The sequence below is a fragment of the Dromiciops gliroides genome, chromosome 3, assembly GCF_019393635.1.
Source record: "Dromiciops gliroides isolate mDroGli1 chromosome 3, mDroGli1.pri, whole genome shotgun sequence".
NCBI classification, from domain to species: Eukaryota; Metazoa; Chordata; class Mammalia; order Microbiotheria; family Microbiotheriidae; genus Dromiciops; species Dromiciops gliroides.
Window position 1 is genome coordinate 351577851 of NC_057863.1, and position 22581 is coordinate 351600431.

At 37.8% G+C, this 22581-nt stretch overlaps 1 protein-coding gene and 1 pseudogene across 1 annotated transcript; both read left to right on the top strand.

The window, feature by feature from the left end:
* The first annotated feature begins 4283 nt into the window (after nt 1–4283).
* LOC122746057 (olfactory receptor 6T1-like) lies at nt 4284–5234 on the top strand. The gene has a single exon (XM_043991530.1). The coding sequence runs from the start codon at nt 4284–4286 to the stop codon at nt 5232–5234; it is 951 nt and encodes a 316-aa protein (XP_043847465.1).
* Nucleotides 5235–9020: 3786 nt separating this feature from the next.
* The window catches only part of LOC122747594, a 44704-nt pseudogene continuing 31143 nt past the window's right edge, over nt 9021–22581 (top strand).

Genomic DNA, 22581 nt, shown 5'->3' on the forward strand with positions numbered 1-22581 from the left:
AGTGTGAATATTCCCTTATAATCTCCTTTATTATTATTATTTTTTTTTGCAGGGCAATGAGGGTTAAGTGACTTTCCCAGGGTCACACAGCTAGTAAGTGTCAAGTGTCTGAGCCAGCTTTGAACTCGGGTCATCCTGAATCCAGGGCCAGTGCTTTATCCACTGTGCCACCTAGCTGCCCCCCCCCATAATCTCTTAATGCAACAACTGAACATGTTAAGTCATGTGGAAATCATAGAATTTCATAGTTGGAACTCCACCCCCACCCCTACCTTCATAGACCTGTAGATGTTTGGAATGTGAAGACACTTAGATGGAAAGGACCTTAGCATTTCTCTATTCTGGTTGCCTCAGTTTAAAGGGAAGTAATTAGGGTCCAGAAAAGTAAAGGGACAAGATGAAGGTCACTCAGTGAGTGAATAAGTGAGTGAGTGAGTGAGTGAGTGAGTGAGTGAGTGAGTGAGTGAGTGAGTGAGTGAGGAGTGAGCCAACTATGAAACCCAAGCCCCCTTGTTTCGTTCCTAGTATAGTTAACAATTCAGAGTTGAGGCAAAGATATTTAGAGGTTTGTTGCTGTACCTGAACAGTAATCATGTAGACAAAATCCTTAATGACTTTGAGGTGAAGACCTCCTTTAAAGAGGAAAACCCTCCCTCCAGAGGCAGCTCATTTCCCAGCTCTAATTGTTTGGAAGTGATTCCTTACATTAAGTCTAAAATCTTCCTGTTTTCCACATCTACTTATTGGTTCTAGTTCCCTCTTCTGGGTCCAAACAGAACAAGTTAAAATTTTATCCCATGTGACAACTCATAAATTTGAAGGTGGTATCTTGATTTACCCCCCCCCCCCACCCAAATTCTCTTCTCCTGCCTATTTCCACAATTCTTTTACTTGACCAATGCATGGTAATATCTCCAGTTACTTCACCATCCTGGTTATTATCCTATTGATAGTTTATTAATTTCCTTCCTAAAATATAGATCCCAAAACTGAACTGAGATTTAAATTCAACAAACATTTATTGACATACTATGTTACTGTGTATTATGTTGCAATAAGTTCTGGTTATACAAGGATAAAAACAAACTATTCCTTGCCTTTCAGGAACTTATATTCTATTAGGAAGACATAGGATGTGCAGAGATAAATAAACAAAATAACTTCAGGAAGAAGAGAGTATTAGCAACTGGGGTCAGATAAAACTTCTCATAAGAGGTGGAACCTAGCTGAGCTTTGATGGAAACTAAAAATTCTAAAAGGCAGAAGGGAGAAGAGAATACACTCCAGGTAAGGAAAATGGTCTATACAAAGACAGAGATGTGAGAGATAAAAATTTAAATTTAGAGAAAATATAATTAGGTTATTTTGTCTGGGATATTAAGTGTTGATTAATAATATCTATGAAATGTAGAAAGGCATATGAAAGATAAATTGTTGAGCCCTTTAAAGACCATTCTTAGAATTCTGAATTTTATCCTAGAGGCAACAAAAGGTTACCGATGTTTGTTGGTTAAGGGAGTCATGGTCAAGTTTATTTCTAAAGAATATGAATGAATGAATGAAAATCATTTACTAAATGCTTGTTATGTGTCAGGCCTTGTACTAAGCACTGGAGATATAAATGAAAGCAAGGAAAATAGTTCATGCCCTCAAGAAGCTTATATTCCAATGGGAAAGGTAACACATATAGAAGAAGAAGAGTTGTAAAGGAATGTGGGAGAGATTGGCAGATGCCATGCCTAGAGTGGCATGGCTTGGAGACTGTTAAGGAAGTGTCATTGTGGACATAGGTAGGTAAGATGAATCACAAGTCAGAACCTAGGTCCAAGGAATTGGAATCAAAGTTCAGGTAGAGAAGGAGGAGGAGGATAAAAAGGAGACCACAGTGCAAACAGCATGACTTAGACATAAGTAGGAAGTTCTTAGCATGGTGCCTGGCACAGAGTAGGTGCATAATAAATGTTTATTGACTGACTGACTAATGTAGTTTAGTGGATCAAGGACAGATTCGGATAAGGTGAAAACCTGACAAGGTCCAAGGGAATAGGAGTTCACTTTCAGTGGGAAGATATTAAAGATGTGGCTTCTACATGGAGAAAGAATTGAGAACTCTCAATTTGGAAAACAGGGTGATTGGAAAGATGATGCCCACAACCAAGATAGGGAAGTTTGGGAAAGAGGTGGTTCAGGAGGGAAAATAATGAGTTCTGTTTTGAACATTTGAAGTTTGAAATGCCAGTGGAGCCAGATGTGATCTAACCAGGGAAAAGAATTTTGGAAATAATCAATTCCTTCGTTCTTCTTAATGCAATGTAAGATACCTTTGGCTTTTTTGACTGCCATATCACACTGTTGACTCATCTGGTGACCATAATCAATTGAAACACCCAGGTCAAGGGGCAGCTAGTTGGCACAGTGGATAAAGCAGTGACCCTGGATTCAGGAGGACCTGAGTTCAAATCTAGCCTCAGACACTTGACCCTGGGCAAGTCACTTAGCCCTCATTGCCCCACAAAAAAGAAAGAAAGAAAAGAAAAGAGACTCCCAGGTCTGTGTTTTTTAAAACATTACCTGTTTTCTAGTCATTCTTTTTCTAATTTGGGAAGACTATTTTTGAACCCAGATATAGGATTTTACATTTATTTCTACTAGATTTCATCTTAACGGATTTAGATGTTTTTTTTGCCCTTTTGTCATTGTCTAATTTTTGAGTTGCTTCCTTTGCTGGGCTTCCCTGATTGTCCCAGTTCTCAATGACATCTCCATGTTCTGAATTACCATATACTTATTTGTTACTGCCATGAATTTTTAGTGATCCTTTACGTGTGTTTGTCCTGAAGCTCTGGCATTCAGATTTCTGAGAGGCCAAAAGGGTAACAGATGTGGTAAAAGTTATAATAAGCATAATTTCCTTTAAGAATATGTATAATTGTACATTGATATGCCCAATATATGGTCATTGTTTTTAAACATAGTGAGCTGATTACAAGAGTCATAATCCTGCTTCTCCATTACTACTATTATACACAATCTTCCTAACATCAATCATGTGTTAAACTAGCCAGACCTTTAGGACTTACTTCCTATTCCATTACCACCAACCCAATAGTACATCTTAGCTTGGGCTGGGAGGGAGTTTGGTGGGTTCTGGAAGAGTTCAGGATCTGTAGTCAAAAGATTTAGGTTTGAGTACTAGCTTATTATATGTCCTAGTATTAAAAAGGGATAAATACTGTCTTCTCTAGGTATCTCACAAAATTAGGAAAACTTTTTGTTAACATTTAAGTGCTACATAAGCATGTACCTGTGTCTTGGGTTGTCAGTCTTCTAGGCTGAGTGAAACTGGAAAGGAGCCATAACACTTTACATAAAGTAATGTTTGCAGGTGCTTTACCTGAGGTTTTGGCTTTTATATTAAGGAAGGATGTACTTGAAACACAATAGGCTTATCTTCTAAGTCTTCTATAAAAACATATGGGTGAAAAAATATTTTTCAAGATCTACATTAGCAATAATCATACTGTTTCCCACAGAGGTTTCTTCCAAAGCTCTATATCCCCCAAAAGATTGTAAATCCTTAGAAATTCACAATGCACCTTTCATGTCTTCACAATCTATCCTACTGTCCTAAATATGTTAGGTGATTAAAAATAGTTGATTTGAGGGGCAGCTAGGTGGTGCAGTGGATAGAGCACCGGCCCTGGAGTCAGGAGGACCTGAGTTCAAATCCGTCATCAGACACGTAACACTTACTGTCTGTGTGACCCTGGGCAAGTCACTTAACCCCAATTGCCTCACCAAAAAAAAATAGTTGATTTGAAATGACAAACAGGATGACTTCAGAAAGGCTTGGAAAGACATGTGTGAAATGATGTATTGTGAAGAGAGAAGAACCAAGAGAACGTTGTACACAAAGAAAGCAATATTGTTTGATGAAGAACTGTGAATGAGACTACTCTCAACAATCCAATTATTCAAGACAATCCCAAAGGACTATTGATGAAACATACTATCCACCTCCACTTTCTTTCATTTTTTCTTTTAATCAAGTTTGCTTATACAAAATGACAAATATGGTAATGTTTTACATAATCACAGATGTATAATCCATATCTGATTGCTTACTGCTTCAGGGAGGGAAGAGGGGAGGGAGGGAAAGAGGGATAAAAATTGAAACCCCAAACTAGAAATAAAAAAGTTTATTATTAAAAAAATAGTTGGTTAGTTATCTATCACCAAACCTCAAATGATCTCATATGTTCTGTCCCCACAGATAAAGGGAAATGTATTCAGAGAATTGGACTCAGGTAACAGAATTTGTGCTGATAGGTTTCCCTGAAAGTTGGAGCCTGCAGATCATACTATTCTTGGGGCTTCTGGTGACATATATGGTGACAATCCTGGGTAACTTGCTCATCATTGTGCTTAGCTGGTTGGATCACCGCTTGCAAACCCAGATGTATTTCTTCCTGAGAAATCTGTCCTTTCTAGAGCTGGGGTGGGTTTCTGTTGTAGTCCCCAAGATTCTGGTCAGTATCATGACTAGGGACTACTCTATCTCCTTTGCTGGCTGCATCATGCAGTCCTACCTCTATTTCCTCCTGGGCACCACTGACTTCTTCCTCTTGGCTGTCATGTCCCTGGACCGCTATCTAGCCATCTGCCGTCCTTTACGCTATGAGACATTAATGAATCGTCCCATCTGTATCAGACTAGTAATGGCTTCCTGGATTGCTGGCTTCCTTTGGGTGCTCTGTCCTACCATCCTCATGGCTAGCTTACCTTTCTGTGGCCCAAATGTCATTGACCACTTCTTCTGTGACAGCTGGCCACTTATGCGGCTCTCCTGTGGGGATACCCAACTTCTGGAATTTGTGGCCTTTATACTTTCCACAGCGGCTCTTCTGGGCTCTCTGGCACTGACTTCTATCTCCTATGTCTGCATCTTTGCTACTGTATTCCGAGCTCCAACAGCCAAAGAAAGAAGGAAAGCATTTTCTACCTGTGCTTCACACCTTGCTGTGGTTGTCATCGCCTATGGCAGCTCTATCTTCCTCTATATTCGCACATCAGAGACCCAGTCTATGCTCGTTAAGAAAGGGGCCTCAGCCTTGGCATGTATCATCACTCCACTTCTGAATCCATTCATCTTTAGCCTCCGTAATGATAAGGTGAAGCAGGCCCTAGGGGATGCCCTGAGATGGCACAGGAACATAAGCTCCAGAAGGTTATGATGACCCTGAGAAAGGGAGTGAGCATCTCTTTGTAGTTTGGGAGACAAAACCTCCCAGGTAACAGACTACCATTGTCTCCTGGAGTCAAAGAAGAGCCTTAATTCTTAAACGTTGGGGAAGAGACTTCATCTATAAATAATGAAAGGGTATCTTAATTATTTGCTTATGTTTTTAGCCATAAAGAAGGCAAACATGATTTCTGTGGAGTCACCTATAAACTGGAAGGATGGTATTGTGGTCTAGTACAAAGAGCACGAGGGGGCAGAAAACTTAGAATCCAAGATTTATAATTTACTACCTGTGTAATATAAAGTCATGCGTTTCCATCTCTGAACTTGCTTATTCATTTATTTAATTTTATTAATTTTATTTATTTATTTTTTTGCGGGGCAATGAGGGTTAAGTGACTTGCTCAGGGTCACACAGTTAGTAAGTGTCAAATGTCTGAGGCTGTATTTGAACTCAGGTCCTCCTGAATCCAGAGCTGGTGCTTTATCTACTGTGCCACCTAGCTGCCCCCTTGCTTATTCATTTATAAAATGATCTTTGAGTGAAGGGGAGACATGCTTATGCCTTCCAGAGCTAATATTCAAGTCAATATTAAAACTATATATAGGGGGCAGCTAGATGGCACAGTGGATAGAGCACCGGCCCTGGAGTCAGGAGTACCTGAGTTCAAATCCGGCCTCAGACACTTGACACTTACTAGCTGTGTGACCCTGGGCAAGTCACTTAACCCCAATTGCCTCACTAAAAAAAAAACCAAACTATATATAAAGCTATAAAATTATATATTGTGAGAAGCAGGGCACCACCCCCTGTTGAGAAAGCATGAGATGACCTTTCTCAGGGTCATCCCAGTGTCTGGAAGTCATGTCACAATTCATGGACCACCTTCAAGTCATGTCAATCAATGGACTTGAATGCTACCAGACAATTAACTTGGAACTGTATGTGGGGACCGCCCCTCTTCCAGTCCTGCAGGAAGCTTCCACTCGAACTGACTGAGGAACTCTCTCTTTCGTTGGGGAAGAAACTTGTGGTGGCAGAAGAAGCAGGCCAGGGTACTCAGGTTTCCTATATTTATGAACTTCACGTGTTCTCTCTTTACTCTTTAATAAATGCTTAATGTCCAAAGACTTGTACTAAAGCTTCTAATTTAAGGTGACCACAGATTGAGTTTTATGCATCACAATATAAAGCCATAACTAGAAATTGAGGAAGAGAAAGTAGTTCCATGCAGACAGCAGTTAGGGTAGAGAATACTGTCAGCACTGGAGTATAGTCATAATGACATTAGACATAGAAGAGGGGCAAGCTATCCTATTGAGAGACCTGTACTCCTACAAGTTCATGGTAGTAAAAATATTATTGAGAGAAATGGTGTTATGGTGATGGGATCCTTAGAGTGGGATTGTCCAAGCTAATAGAATGATCCTAAGTTGCTGAGAGTCAGCAACTTAGGGTCAGAAATAAAAATCAGAGCTTTGCTGAATGCTACAAGCTAGGGAAATACTTTAAATAAACTAAATCTGTGATATCTACATGGTATACAAATAAATTTTTCTCAGTGATGGGGCTGAAACATCAGCCTTTTCTCTGAAGAGAAATTGTACATGCTGGAAATTGGCATGCTGTGACAAAAATTCAATTTGCCCCCTGTGGTTATGGTTCTAAATATATACATATATGTACATATATCTAGAATAGAGTTGGCAAGCTTCAAAGTATGCTACAGGGAATGCCTAGCAATGTATGTACTTCAGCTGTCCCATCTATGAAATGAAAAGAGTGGCTAGCTGGTGGAAAAGGGCATATTCAAATGGGAATCAGGGTAGCACCGGATAGTAGAAACAGCCCTGAATTTGGAATGAAGAACCTTTGACAACTATGACATGTAAGACAATGACCACTTAATCTTTCTGAGCCTCAGTTTCTTCATCCATCAAATGGGGATGTACTGCTCACTTCCAACATAGGTGTAGGGATAAAATGAAATAGTATATATAAAGAGCTTTGCAAACCTTAAAAGCCCTGTGCAGATACTAGGTGTTTTTATTACCTGAGGTGGTATAAGAGTTTCTAAAGGGAAAGGACTAACACTGTACCTTGCATAATAACTGCAAAGAAGAACATGATGGACATTTAATAGCTTTTCATTCTTGTTATTAACATTAATAAACACATATTGAATTGAATTAAATCAAAGTAATTTTGGGGATCATGATAATTTGAAGTTTTACAAGGAGAAAGTAGAATCAGTAGTTTTATATTGCAAGGAGCATAGAGAATTGGCCTGTTTCTATGCAGACTTTCTGAATCATTGTATCCTCCAGGACTGATAACTATCAGTGTACACTGGGTACATGACAACCAGCCTCATGTTGTGTGAGACACAAGGGTTACAAGGCATTGTGATGATTTTGCTAAGAGTGATGGGCAAAAATGGTTTACTATTTCACCAAGCCTTGATAATTCTCTCAAATTATGTGCTCTTGGAGAAGCAAATATTCAGAAACAAAATTGACTTAGTTATGGAGTGCTTGGCCCTTCCTCTAAACCCTTTCTTGATTTCTGCTGTTCTTGAAGCATGTCAGAGTGATACATATGGCACTGATCCTGAAACGAACTGCTCCTAACCAAAATCACTGTCATTCTTGGATTTGCACAGTTACTGCCCAGACCCCCTTCTGCCATTATGCATGTAGGATTCAATTTTATAATCACATAGTAGAATAGAACTATTCGGGTACTCAGAAGGCCTGGGTTCATGTCCTGACTATTTCACTACCTAAGTGATCTTGCACAAGTCATTTAAACTCTAAGCCTGTCTCCTTATCTCTGAAATAAGGATAATAATCACATTGCCTACTTCCCTCACTTGCTGCAAGTATCAAATGAGAGAAGTAGGAAGTGCTATATGAACGTGAATCATAATTACCACGAGAGTCAATTGTCAAACAAATGATCTGTTTCCTGCTCCAAATAAGTGTCACTTTGCATTGATTTTTGTACTGTCAAGACAAAACATTTCCATAAGACCCAATATTTATTCTAAGATAACCCCCTTCAAAGTAAGTTTCATATTTTATAGACAAAGAGAGATAGGAGGAAATGATGGTCTATTACCCTTGGAAAGAACTAATTATATTGGAATTTACCCATCCTACTTGGTGAAGCTTTCCCAAACCTTTGCACTGCTCAACAGTACATGGAGATTATTGTTTCTTCTTCTTCTTCTTCTTCTTCTTCTTCTTCTTCTTCTTCTTCTTCTTCTTCTTCTTCTTCTTCTTCTTCTGCTGCTGCTGCTGCTGCTGCTGCTGCTGCTGCTGCTACTACTTGTTCTTATTCTTGTTTTTCTTCATTTTTGTTCTTCTTCCTATTACCTACTACTACTATTTAGGTAGGGTTCCTCAAAATTCTCACCTCTAAATTATTCTGAAAGAGCATGAGGCTTCAATGTAGCTTTCTTTGTAATGATAATGATGATAAGCATTGAGACCTATACTATTCAGGTGGTTTTTGTTTTGAGTTCTCACTGTTTTCATGTATTCATGAAATGTGACCTAAAGGCCTGGTGAATGCCCTTTTCAGGGAATGGGAAATTGGGAATGTGATATTTATTGTACAGTTTGTTGTGCTCATAGAATGGCAATCACGCACAAGGTATAACCTGAATGATGGAGTGAACAAAGTCACCCATCCATGAGCCTGCTATGAATATTCTATATAATGAATGGATAGTGCAATGTTTGGGAGATGACAACATAATAATCCCAATATGACATGGCTGGCAGTAAGGATAAGCCCATTGAAATGAACAATAAATTATTTGAAGCAAACCTCCAAAGGAGACGTTTGGATTGCCTGTGAGTAGACTAGGCATTATCCTAGAGCTATTGATGGAGGAGTAGCAGAAGTCCAAGAAGAAAAACAAGGAAAAGAGTGTGTGCATTAGGTGTAACAATGCTTACATTGACTACATTTCTCACAACTGGCATAAAGGACATGTTGAGGAACAGCAAAAAGGAGTTCCCACATCTAGAAGAGAAGAAAAAGAATACATACTGCAACCTGGGTAAAGTTGTCTTTATTCAACTGTTCAATACAGATCTGGAAATCAGCCTGATGTGGAAAATGTGCTGTCAATAGTTACTCTTCCAATATGTTCTACCAGAAAGATCCTCATGGATCATAATAAATATCAGTGTTAGCAATAATTTGGCTATCTGTGATTAGATTAAGGTGTCATAGTAACTGTACAGTGGATAGATGGAATGAGTACTACTAATAGCAATAGGAATTGCTGTTGGCCTCTTCCTTCTCAGCTTTATTATCTGGAAATTCACCATATGCAAGGTCTCCATTTCCATTAATGCTGTGGGCCAATGATGCATTACTATAAAGAGCTGAGCAAGGACTTCTAGAAAAGAGAAGTAGTTACATGGATTGACAAAATTAGCTTCTAGGCAATGACAGTAATGAAGAAAGTGAATTTCCTGTAAGAGGCAGCTAATCTACCCTTTACACAGTGACAAAAATAAATATTCCTGGGTCTTCTTTCCTCAAGAATCTTCCAACCTCTGTTCCTTTAGGACTAAATTGCCAACAAACAGGCAGATAATCACAAGAGGAATGGCAGCACCTCCCCACCCCTAAGATCATCAGTCCTGATTTCAGCCAAAGCCTTATAGCTTTTATCAAGTGAAGCAACCCCTGTAGAGGAAGAGCCAGTCATCCTCATCAAATGCCAAGTAACTGACACACTCAGAGTAGGCAAGCCACCCTAGCTGTAATAGTGGGGAACCACAAGGGAGAAAGAGAAGGCAACATGTACCAAATAATTCAAAATAAAACCACCATCACTTTGACAATCATTTTCCCTCAGAAACTGATGGAGACAGTGCAGCACCCTGAACCATATAGCCTTGGAAACTACAGTGCTCCCAAACTACCAGACATCATTGAAAAATGACATTATTATGTGGAGGGGGCCTGTCTTCCTCATTGCCCTAAGTAATTACTGAAGAACATCTGTCAGCAGTAAGCAGATAAGCATAAGAGCTTTGGAAATGGCAGAACTTCCCCCATCCCCAGAAGACCAGTTCTGCTTCCAGCCCAAATCCCTCCAATTATCATCCAGGAAAGTAATTCTTATGGAAAAAGTACCATCCATTCCCAGGACTTCCAAACAACTATGGTACAAGGCAGGCAAGCCAGCCTAGCTGAAGTAGCAAGGCACCCTGAGGGAGAGACAAGAGGCAACAGGTGCCAGGCAAGTCAAACTAACTCCACCACTTTGACCACTATCTCCCCTCAGACCATCATTAAGATAACTCAGGACCCTGAGCATTACATGGTTGGGAATAGCAAGGCTTTCAACCCAGTGCCCTCAGCAATCATCTTGGCAGCAACACTTGTAGAGGTGCAGCCCAGCCACTGTTCCTCCCTGTGCTACGGCCTCAGCTACTAAAGACCCAGAAAGACAGTTCTTGCCACCAAGTCTTTAGTATTGTCAAATGGCTTAACAACAGAAACTGATATAAATTTATCAGTGGAAAGGATTTTAAGGAAGAGGCATTATTGTCTGCTTTGCTACTGTACCCTAAAGACCATAGAAGCTGTGATGTTTAAAATCTAAATTGTGGTCACCTTAAATCAGAAGCTTCAGCACTAATCTAGCCTAGAGTTCCAGCCTGGTTGGGTTCTTCCTGAAGTCCTTCTCCATGAGCCTGCTTTAATCAGGAACTCTCTAGCAAGCTGATTGTGGAAGCTTTTTATAGGTCTGGAACAGAGGCGGTCCTTACACACTGCTTCAAGCTGATTAGTTGGCGTCATCCAAATCCATTGGCTTTGAAGGTGCTCTCAAGTTGAGTTCACAGTCTAGTTTCTGAGAACAATACCTTCTTAAGGGCTAGCCAGGTGTGATTACAATCCAGTTAACTTGAAGTTAACTGGCTTAATCAGCAGTCAATCACTCTCACTTGATTCAATCAGTATAGATTAATCTCCAGGTGGGTCTTTGAGTATCTGCTAAATCCCATTATTTCATCACAAAGCTTTACATCTGATTTGTAGCTGAAACCATCCACATATGTTATCTCTGCATTAGACTATGAGCTCCTTGAGATCAGGGTCGGTCTTTTTCATTTGTGTCCCAAGTGCTTAGCACAGTGTTCTGCACATAGTAAGCACTTAATAAATACTTTACTCATTCATCCTTTTATCCTAACCACTATTTGCAATGTAATTTTTTTTTGCAGGGCAATTGGAGTTAAGTGACTTGCCCAGGGTCACACAGCTAGTAAGTGTCAAGTGTCGGAGGCTGGATTTGAACTCAGGTCCTCCTGAATCCAGGGCTGGTGCTCTATCCACTGTGCCACCTAGCTGCCCCCTGCAATGTAATTTTACTTAAGTCCAGATCTAGTTTAACCAACTCCAGTGGCTTCCTACTGCCTCTAGGCTAAACTATAAACTCCTTTGTTTAGCTTTTAGGGTCCTAAGGAACCTTAGTCCAGTCTTTCTCTCCAGCCTCACTGTACATTACTCCCCTTCCCATACTTTGTAATCAGGCCCAAATTCTGGTGTTTTCTCTGTTTCTCATATGCAACACTCCAACTCTGAACTGGCCATCCTCCATACTAGGAATGCACTGCCTCCTTCCCTTCATGTCATATTATTTCTCTTTTTCTTTAAGATGTAGCTTAGGGGAACATTTTCTACACAATTCCTTTCCTGATCTATCCAACTGCTAGTGTCCTCCATCCCAATATTATATTTTATATTAATATATATTTGTATTTATTAACTATCTATATATGCATATAATACATATCTTTTATATGTACACGTTTTCTACCCCCAATTACAATGTAAGCTCATGGCCAATAGAAATTATTTCATTCTTTGCACTTCTATCCCTAGTGACCTAATAGGCACTAAATATTTGTTGAATAATGAGTGATTGATTCTTTTTTCTTTTTTGCAGGATAATGAGGGTTAAGTGACTTGCCCAGGGTCACACAGCTAGTGTCAGTGTCAAGTGTCAGAGGCTGGATTTGAACTAAGGTCTTCCTGAATCCAGGGCTGGTGCTTTAACCACTGTGCCACCTAGCTGCTCCATGGTGTGATTGATTCTTAAAACATGTCTGTCTATATTACTCCCCTTCTCAAGAACCTTAATCAGCTCTCTATTGGTGGTGAATAATTGCCACTGGAGATAAAATAAAAACTTTCCAGCTTGGCATTTGAAGAGCTTTACAAATTGTTTCCAGTTCACCTTTTTTATTTGATATTAGTCTCTCTTGTGTTCTACAATACAATTTGTGTTACCTTAAATTTACATTCTATACCCTGCTTTGTCTTTATACAGGCTTTATATTGAATTACATATCCTATGAAAATGTCTTTTCTGAGCTTTATGGTTGTTTGTACTTTCTCATTCTACACAGACATATATGCATATATGCACATGTATATACAGAAAGGAAGAAGAGACAGACAGAGAGAAACAGAAACAGAGAGATAGACAGAGACAGAGAGAGATTATATATTGTCAGGCTCCCCTTGCCAAGACCATTCCTCTCTTTTTACTATTAGGAAACACCTTGTTTCCAGAGCTAAGACTCAGTAAGCAAGCTGTACCCTGAACTTGACATAACAACAATGATTTGTGCTCACCCTCTGGATGAAATCAGTTGAAGCCTAAAATACAGAATTGATTCAAGCCAGTCCCAGGTGGTCCCTGAGTTTGGACAAGCACCTGCAGTAACCACATTCCAGCCCTGTTATGAAAAAAATTTTTTTTCCCACTAGACAAACTTGCTTCTTTGTTGGTATTACTTCTCACTCCTATGGTTACACCTCACTGCTCAGTTCTTTGTCTATTCATAACTATAAGTATCAAGGCTTGGCTTCACTTCCTTGGGTCTCCTCCTAAAGGAGGCCCTGGCACGTGTCTAGTTTCCTTCTTCCAATGCAATAAAGAAGTCTTTAATATCCTTAAATATCTTTAATATCTGTGACCTCTTTGGTTTTTCTTTTTCTTTTTCAGTTAACAGTTGGTGGACAACCTCTGTGAGCTCTTTGGTATATTTCAGAGTTTAACAGTGCATAATCTCTGTGGTTTTTGGCCATTTATTTTCAGAGTTTGACAATATTTGCATATTTTACATTGCCCCTCTCCCGAACAATGTAAGGTCCTTGAAGGCAGAGGTCATTTTCATTTTTCTTTGTACCTCATGTACCCAACATAGTACTTTATGTATAAAGCATCATTTAGCAAATCTTTCTGGATGAGACTGATTGAGTTGGACTTAAATTTTAGTAAATAAATACAATTCTAACAGGGGAGACTTGACAATGTGGGCTGAATCTGGGGAGCATACAAAGTGCTCTGCTGTTACCCATCCACATGAGGGGTTTAGTGAGCCTGCTTCTTTAAGTTTATAATGACATACAATGGAGAGTTCCTGTGCCTTATTCAGAGAACAGGCAGATATACTGTGACTGTTTCTTTGATGCTTACCACGTGCTGAAGAAATGTTTTATAATTAGCTGCTTAATTGGAAATCAGTATGCATATAAAAGACAATAACTAGCCAAATCATTAATTTTTTAAAATTTTATTTTTTTGGGCGGGGCAATGAGGGTTAAGTGACTTGCCCAGGGTCACACAGCTAGTGAGTGTTAAGTGTCTGAGGCCATATTTGAACTCAGGTCCTCCTGAATCCAGGGCTGGTGCTTTATCCACTGTGCCACCTAGCTGCCCCAATATTGTTAAATTTTTATCCTCATTCTATGTAATTTATACTTCAGTGATCCTGTTTCAAGTGGAGACAGTGAGGGACATCTTTAAAGGTGTAGGATTTCATCACTGTGCTTTAAATCAACACCTTTATTAATTATTCAGCAGTCTGTGTATGTGTTTGTCTGTGTGTTTGAGTGCATGTATTTATGTCACCAGCTATCTACTCTCCCCACTCAGGCTCATAAGTGACCTTGAATACACCATACATATGTCTTTCCTTCTTTGTGTTTGTTTTTTCTACTCTTATGTGAATAAGAGTTGCAGACACAATGAACTAAGCTATGACTTTATCAGCTTTAAAAGGTTTAGAGAACCACCAGTGGTCCAGGAACTGAAATTCATTCAGAATTTCCTAGAAGCTGAGCTCAGTGATCCAGGACATCTCTGAGATGTTATTTGACCCAGCCCAACAATAGATCATCCTCAGACTTTAGGTCCTGCAAGCAAGGAAGCTAATTTGTTTGAGTAAATATTTCTAGTAGTCACTTTAAATTTGAAATAATTCTTCCCTAGGGATTCATGCATTAGATGGAAGGCTATGTCCAAATTTGGAGAGATAGGTTTTTACCTCTAATTCTAGCTATATCTTTTAAATTTTAAGTGATGTTAATTGGACCTAAATGAGCTTTCAGGGGTCAAATGATACAAAAAGAGCAAACAATGGTGAATAATGTTGTGAGTCCTAACTGAAATGGAAAAAACAGCTTTTATAGACCAGAATGTAGAACTGAACCATTGGAATTTAGAGAATTTAGATTGGGATTTAGAAAAAAATACCTCTATAATCCTTTAGAGGGACCTGTCCCACCATGACCCTAAAGGAGAGATATAGCTAGTCATGCTCTAGGAAACTGTCACTAAGTGTACATCTGACTTGAGAAACTAAGTCCACAGCCTCCCTGCACAGTCATAATAGTGCTCTTCAGCTCTTTAGGGTTTACAAAGCAATTTACTCATAATCTTGTTTGAAAACAATATAAACAAGGGACAGCTATGTGGCGCAGTGGATAAAGCACCAGCCCTGGATTCAGGAGGACCTGAGTTCAAATATGACCTTAGACACTTGACACTTATTAGCTGTGTGACCCTGGGCAAGTCACTTAACCCTCATTGCCCACAAAAAAAGAAAAAAAGAAAATAATATAAACACATTTTCCCTCATTTTATACATTCAAACATTAAGATATAGGGAGAAAAAGTAATATGCCCTACTCTTTGAAAATGATGAAGATGAAGAATTAGGTAACTTGAAACTGACTTTATTTTACCCAGATAGATAGGTAGAGGTAGAAGTAAAGATAGAGATAGAGAGATATATAGATAGGTACATACATGCATGCATGTATGTTTATATGTATCCTCTGAGCACTGTTTTTTAAAATAACTGATGTTTCTCCACAGGAATTTGTCTATCATCCAAGTCTGTTAAAAGAATATAGCATAAAGATGATCAGAAAGCTGTTAATTTGCCTACCTCTTTCTAGAAATTCTTCATTTCAAAATTTCAGTCATCTTTTGCACAGATATACCCTATCCAGTACATGATAAAATGAATATATTGATTCTTTGATATATATGGACCTCAGGCCACTTGGTTATTTATACCATGATGCCTGGGGAACTGAACCAACATTTTGTTGCTAAACAGTAGGCAGAGCAGGCCTATTTGAAAGTTTCTAGCAAGGGAAACTGTATCCAAAATATCACTGCTAATCCAAAGGTCATTGTTCCAGATAGTTCATTATTAGAAATATATTTCCTCAATCTAAGAATTATTCTTTTCTGTGGTCCTAACTTATATGGAAAAAAGATCTACATCTGGACATGGAGACACATTATATTATTACAGCAGTGTAAATGATTTATCAGATCATTTTCTATTGTGATTGAGTCAGAATAAAATAGGGCATTATAATCCTATTGTTGTAGTTCTTCCTTCATTTTCAAAGAGAATGATATCAGGAGGGTGATGTCTTGACTTGCTAATGAATTAGATTTAAGTGAGGCAGAGTTGCACAAAGTTGTTAGTCTCTCTTTTCCAGAGTCATCAAAATTCAGTGGCAAGACAAAAATCAAAATGACTGGCCATGGCCCAGGATGCTGTAAATGACCTTGATGTCTTCCATGTCTGACCAAGCTCTAGGCACTCCACAGTGTCTGCTTCAACCACCTTCATGGTTATTGGAAAAAATTGTTTTCATCTGCCCATTCCACCACTAGATTTAAGGCCAGTTGGTTACCTTAAACCTGGTTTAACTCATCTGCCAAGAGTGGAGCCACTACACATGCTACCAATTCTTGGGGTCACAAGTGAGAGTTGAGTGATGGGTGGACATCAAAAGTGGACAAACAGGGGGCTCAGTGGATAAAGCACTGGCCCTGGATTCAGGAGTTCCTGAGTTCAAATCCGGCCTCAGACACTTGACACTTACTAGCTGTGTAACCTTGGGCAAGTCACTTAACCCCCACTGCCCTGCAAAAAAAAAAAAAAAGATAAAAGTGGACAAACAGCCCTGAAAAGGGGTTGGCAAGCACTTACACCAGAGGTAAAAACCCTTCCTGAACACCCCATACACCTCATATTTCTCCTATGGAGGAAATAGAACAGAACAAGTGGGATTTAAAAAAAATGTTGAAATATTTAGTAAGTTTATTTAAAACCAGTTTGAATTCATAGGGCTCTGCCAGATGAATGAATCACATGTTGACTTTGTTGGTTGTGCATTGTACTGAAATGTAAAACTAATAAAAGTAGAGTTAATTTATTGTGTTCTATACTACAGATTTGGACCCAATAAGCAAAGCACATATACTGCTCATTTGTAGTCATCTAAGTGGGATCTGTATACTACTCACTTGGCAGAAATACCATGAAACTAAACTGACAAAGTTCATTTAAAAATTCCTGGTTCTCTACCTGACCTCAGAAAAATCTATTCTGTACAATATGAGCAAGCTATTGTTGTCACCTTCATAAAACTTTGCCTTTACTACCCATTGTCATGGAGATATATGTCCTACTTCTGATCATGTTCCAAGGTTTTGGTTCAGGGGAGGTAACCTTTATGTACTATACTACTGAGAGATCAAGATACCTTAGGAAAGCTAGAAACTACTAGTTGGTATATCTATTTAAAGCTAAAAAATTGGAAGCTCCTGCCAAGCTAATCAAAGCCCCTAGTGAGAACAGTTCACCAGATGTTCATCTAGGTTTGTGCTTGAATTTCAAAGTCCAAAGGTCCTGTCTATATCTACCTTACAAAGAAAAGACTGTGGGAGAAAAGAGAACCTATTAAATCTTCTATAACAGAGGTATAACTTTTCCCCCAATTCTGAATTCAATTTTCCATTCAACTCTTTGCCTTAACTTTTTAAGGACTCCTATCACTGAAATGTGATAAATATTTTTTCCCATTTAACTGATGTGTGTGTATACACATATATTACAGTACAGAGATCTCTGAACTAATTAAGTAAAGGCCTTGATGTAAAACATGGTGATGAAATGCTAGGTGTTTAAACATTCAGACATTTTCTCTCCCTAAAACAAACTCACTAAAGTAGTAGTTATACATAGGATTAGGAAGGTAAAATTCTAATTATATCTAATAATCTGAAGCAATAAAGAGCATCTTTTTAAATTGCTTTGTTCTAAGTCTATAAAATATGTTAGGATGTTAAAGAGAAACAAAAATTTTAAACAATTACTCCCACCATTAGCCAAAGGATTAATCATAATGTCCCCTACAATAAGTAATTACATGAATAGCCTCTAATTTGTGCTCCATGGATTTTGAGAGGGAGCTAACAGGATAATAAACATGAGTATGATATCAACATCTCATTCAAATTAGACAGCACATAGATGGTAAAGATTACATTTCAAACAACTTACCTTTAGCCAACTTTTCACTACCTGGACCCAGGCCAGGTCCTTCTGATAATGACACAATTATTACAATTAGAATGGCAGAATTATAAAACTGGAAGGGACAACAAATGTTAACTAGTCTAGTCCATACCTGAAAAAAATCTTATTAACTTATCTGAAAGCGTTCATCTTACCTCTGCTTAAAGACTTCTATTGGGGTTATAAGTGGGGGAAAACAACCCATTCCACATATAGATAATTGTAAATCTTAGGAAGCTCTTCTTGATATTAGGTCTAAACATAGCCCATTGATGGTCATTGATATAAAGAAAGACTCCATAGTTAATAAAATATTTATAGCAGAGTTCTTTGTAGTAGCAAAGAACTGGAAACACAGTAAATGCCCCTGGGTTTGGGAATGGATGAAGAAATTATAGTATATGAATGTTATGGAATATGACTATGCTATTAAAATAATGAATGTGATGACTACAGAGAAGCTGTATGCAAAGTGAACAGATGCAAAGTGAAACAGAACAAAAATATGACTACAATTAATGGAAAGAACAGCAACCACAAAGCAATCCAAATGAATGGTGCATAATTACAAAGAACAAAATTATCTCTAATGAAGTCTTATTGAAAAGAAAATCTTATCCATTCCTTTGCAGAAATGAGGGATTTTTTCCTATTTCTCATTTTCTTTGAAAAAAGTCTTTGTTATAATGGAAGATACTCTGTTGGGGTGAGGGAAAGCATATAAGAAGAAATTTAAGCACTGTGAACACAAGTGATGTCAAGAAATTTCTCTATAGAAATTTGCCTCGTCTTCCTTCTGGGTCTGCCCTTGGAAAACACACTCAAATATGGACAGCCATTTAAAAATATCATTTTTCTTTTCTGTTGCCAGCATAAACCTCATCCAATATCCAGTCAGTCAACAAATTCTCTACTCTTTTTTTGTAATATTTCTCCTCTTTTTTCATCTTTACAATTTCCACTGTTACTATTCTAGTTGTGGTCTAGACTACCTTGAACCTAATCTTCTGTAATAACCTTCGAAAAAGCTCCTATCTTTTTCTTCCAATTTGTACTGTGCACTGTAACCATAATAACCTTCTAACACTGCTTTTATTTTTTCAGTCCTCTGCTTTAAAACCTTTAGTACTTTTCCATTGTCTAGACAATAAAATAAAAAGTCATGATTCTAGTATTCAGGCCATTTTTGCTTTCAAGACCCTCCATGCTCTGTCCCTAAGTAATATTTCCACCTTTCTTGCCACTGTTCCCAAACATATACCCTACATTTTTGTCCACATGAACTATCTCCCATCCCCCCCAATGCCTATATGCAATGCTACCCATTGTGTTTTTTTATGCCATTCTTTCCACATAAAAGTTATTTCTACTTTATCTCTGCTTATTAAAATTAAAAACCCATTCCCAAGAACTGTAATAACATTGTGTTAATATCTCTTTTATGCCCTTTGTCACAGTCTACTTTTTAAAATAGGGTTATTACTGTACATGTTTCAACTGCCCTAATAGACTGTATTATCCATGAGTTTTGTATCAACCCCAACTCCTAGAACAATGTTTTTCACTTGATAAGACAATAAATATGTTACTTGAAGGAATGGAACACAATATAGGCACACAATCAATTCTTTTTTTGTGTTTCCACCTCTTCTTATACAAAGCCTCAAATTCTTTGGAGAATATAGTGTCCTGTTTCTAAGAGATGAGATTAGTTTGACAAACAAGCTTCTGGGGCACTGATTACTAGAAGATTTCATAAATTGGTCTAAACATTATCATAGATAGAACAAGATGACCAGAAAACCTAACTTTCCTGGATTTACTTGATATTTTTGTTCACATGGTTCTCAATACCTAAAATGCCCCTCCTTTATCTCCACCTGATAAAACATTATCCCTCTTTCAATAAACAACTCAAAAGACTTTTCCTTCATGATATTTAGCTTCCCAAACTTCATTTGGCACTTTATATTTGTCATGTGAATTAAATTAATTTGTCACGTGCTCTTTTTGTGAGACCTGTAATTTAAGTATCTTCATTATTGCATTATTGATTCTTAAAGATGAGGAAGATGCCTTTTTTCTTTTATTTCATCCTAAGTATTGAGCACAATAGTTTGCACTTAATAGTAATTAAGTGATTACTTTTAAATGATGAACAGATGAATGACAGTGATAGAATGCCTAGTTTACATTGGAGCTTAAAGCTTGTCTCTTGCTCCCCAGGAATTCTCAACCCCTTCTAATAAAAGAAAGTCAGATGGTAGAGGAAGAAAACTCAGAAGCAAGTCAACCAGAAGGTAGTTTTTATAATGAACATGGAGAAAGAGGGAAAAATCCTACCTATCTCTGTTAATCTATATACCATAAGCAGTAGAAGGTAATGTATGAAAAGGAAAATAGTAGAGGGAGAAGCAGTAATTAAAAGTCTAAGAAGTGAGACAACAAAAAACTCATGAATTCAAGATGTCTATACATGAATGTACAAAGTATGGATAACAAACTAGAACTCCTATCAAATGTAGATTAATTTTATATAACAGGTATCATCACTAAGGTTTGGAGGTATTGGAATCATGATAATAATATAGCTATAAATGATGTATTTAACTCATTTAAAACAAATATATAAGATAAAAGGGACAGTAAGACTAAGAAGATATACTCCTATTAAGAAAATGAAAACCTCAAGGTGGGGGTAATATTTGTAAATTTATATGAGGAACAGTGTGAGTTCATACAAACTTGGAGGAAAGATGCTAGCAACATGCTCTAAGACTCTTTCCTTGGCCTTAAGCTAGTCTATATTTTTATGGATGACCTGTAAGAAAGTATAGATGGCATGCTTATCATGTTTTCAGGTGATATAAAGCTATAAAGGATAGTAAATAATTTTCATGATCAAGTCAATATCCCAATTTTTTTTTACCAACTACAATGGGCTGAATCTAAGAAAGAAATTTAATAAATATAAATGGAAATTCTTAAACTCAAGTTCAAAAAAATTTGATTCACAAGGTAGAAGTGGCAAAAGAACAGTTTGATTTGGTGGTTATGGTAGGCTAACTGGCTATTTGAGTCAATGATATAATGTGGCAGCCAAGAAACATAATCTAAGCTTATGCTATGATATGGTACATATACCATTTGCAGAGGTATAGCATCCATGACTAGGGAAGTGACAGTACCTGAAGCAACAATCTACCCTGGTTAGACTACATCTGGAGTACCATGTTCTGTTCTGGGAATCACATTTTAGTAAGAACATTGATAACCTGAAATATGCCCAAAGAAGGGCAACCAAAATATTGAAAGACCCCAAGTCTATGCTATATAATAGTTTATTGAAGGAACTGGGGCATTTAGCTTGAAGAATAAAGGATTTCAGGTAAATAAAATGGCTAGTCTTCAAATATTTGAAATGCTAACATCTAGAAGTGGGATTATGCTCGATCTAGTTGGCTCCAGTGTGCAGAACTAAGAACATGAGTTAGAAGTAGCTAAGAGTAAAAGTTAGGTTTGATATAATTTCTAACACTTAGAGTTATGAAAAATGTAATGGAATTCCTCTGGACAAAATGTTTCTCTTTTTAAAAAATAATAAATATTATGGGGGAAGCTAGGTGGAGCAGTGGATAAAACACTGGTCCTGGATTCAGGAGGACCTGAGTTCAAATCCAGCCTCAGACACTTGACACTTACTAGCTGTGTGACACTGGGCAAGTCACTTAACCCTCATTGCCCCCCACAAAAAATCAAAGATCCTGAAAAATAATAAACATTTTTATTTATAGTTTTGAGTTCCAAATTTTATCACTCTTTCCCTCCCTTCCCTCCCCTGTCCCTGAAGCAGTAAGCAATCAGATATGGGTTACATGTATGCGATTATGTAAAACATTATCATATTGGTCATTTTGAACAAGAAAAATTAAATAAAAGAAAAAATGAAACAAAGTGAAAAATGCCATGCTTCAGTCTGTGTTCAATCAATATCAATTCTTTCTTTGGAGGTGGATAGCATATTTCAGAAGTAGTCCTTTGGGATTTTCTTGGATCATTGAGTTGTTGAAAATAGTTAAGTCATTCACAGTTCTTCATCAAACAATATTGCTATCTTTGTGCACAATATTCTCTTGGTTCTGCTCACTTCACTCTAGATTAGTTCATACAATTTTTTCCAGCCTCCTCTTAAATCATCCTGCTTGTCATTTCTTATAGTACAATAATATTCTATCACCATCATATACCATAGGTTGTTTAGCCATTCCCCATTCCTTTGATTTCCATTTCTTAGCCACTACAAAAAGAGCTGCTATAAATATTTTTGTACAAATAGGTCTTTTTCTCCTTTGGGGGATGTCTTTTGGATATATACATAGCAGTGGTATTACTGGATCAAAGGGTATGCACAATTCTATACCCCTGGGGGCAGAGCCAAGATGGCAGAGAGGAATCAGCAAGCTGCCGGACCTCTCCTTCTGTTCTCTCAAAAAGAACATTAAATCAAGCCTCTGGACGGATTCTGAAACTACAGAACCTGCAAAGAGACAGAGAGACACAATATTCCAACCATAGATAATTTAGAAGACTTCAGGAAATGTTGGCCTGACTCGGGCAAAAGGGAGGCC

Coding starts and splice junctions, on each gene's coding strand:
- LOC122746057 (XM_043991530.1), top strand. CDS start 4,284: ATGTATTCAGAGAATTGGACTCAGGTAACAGAATTTGTGCTGATAGGT.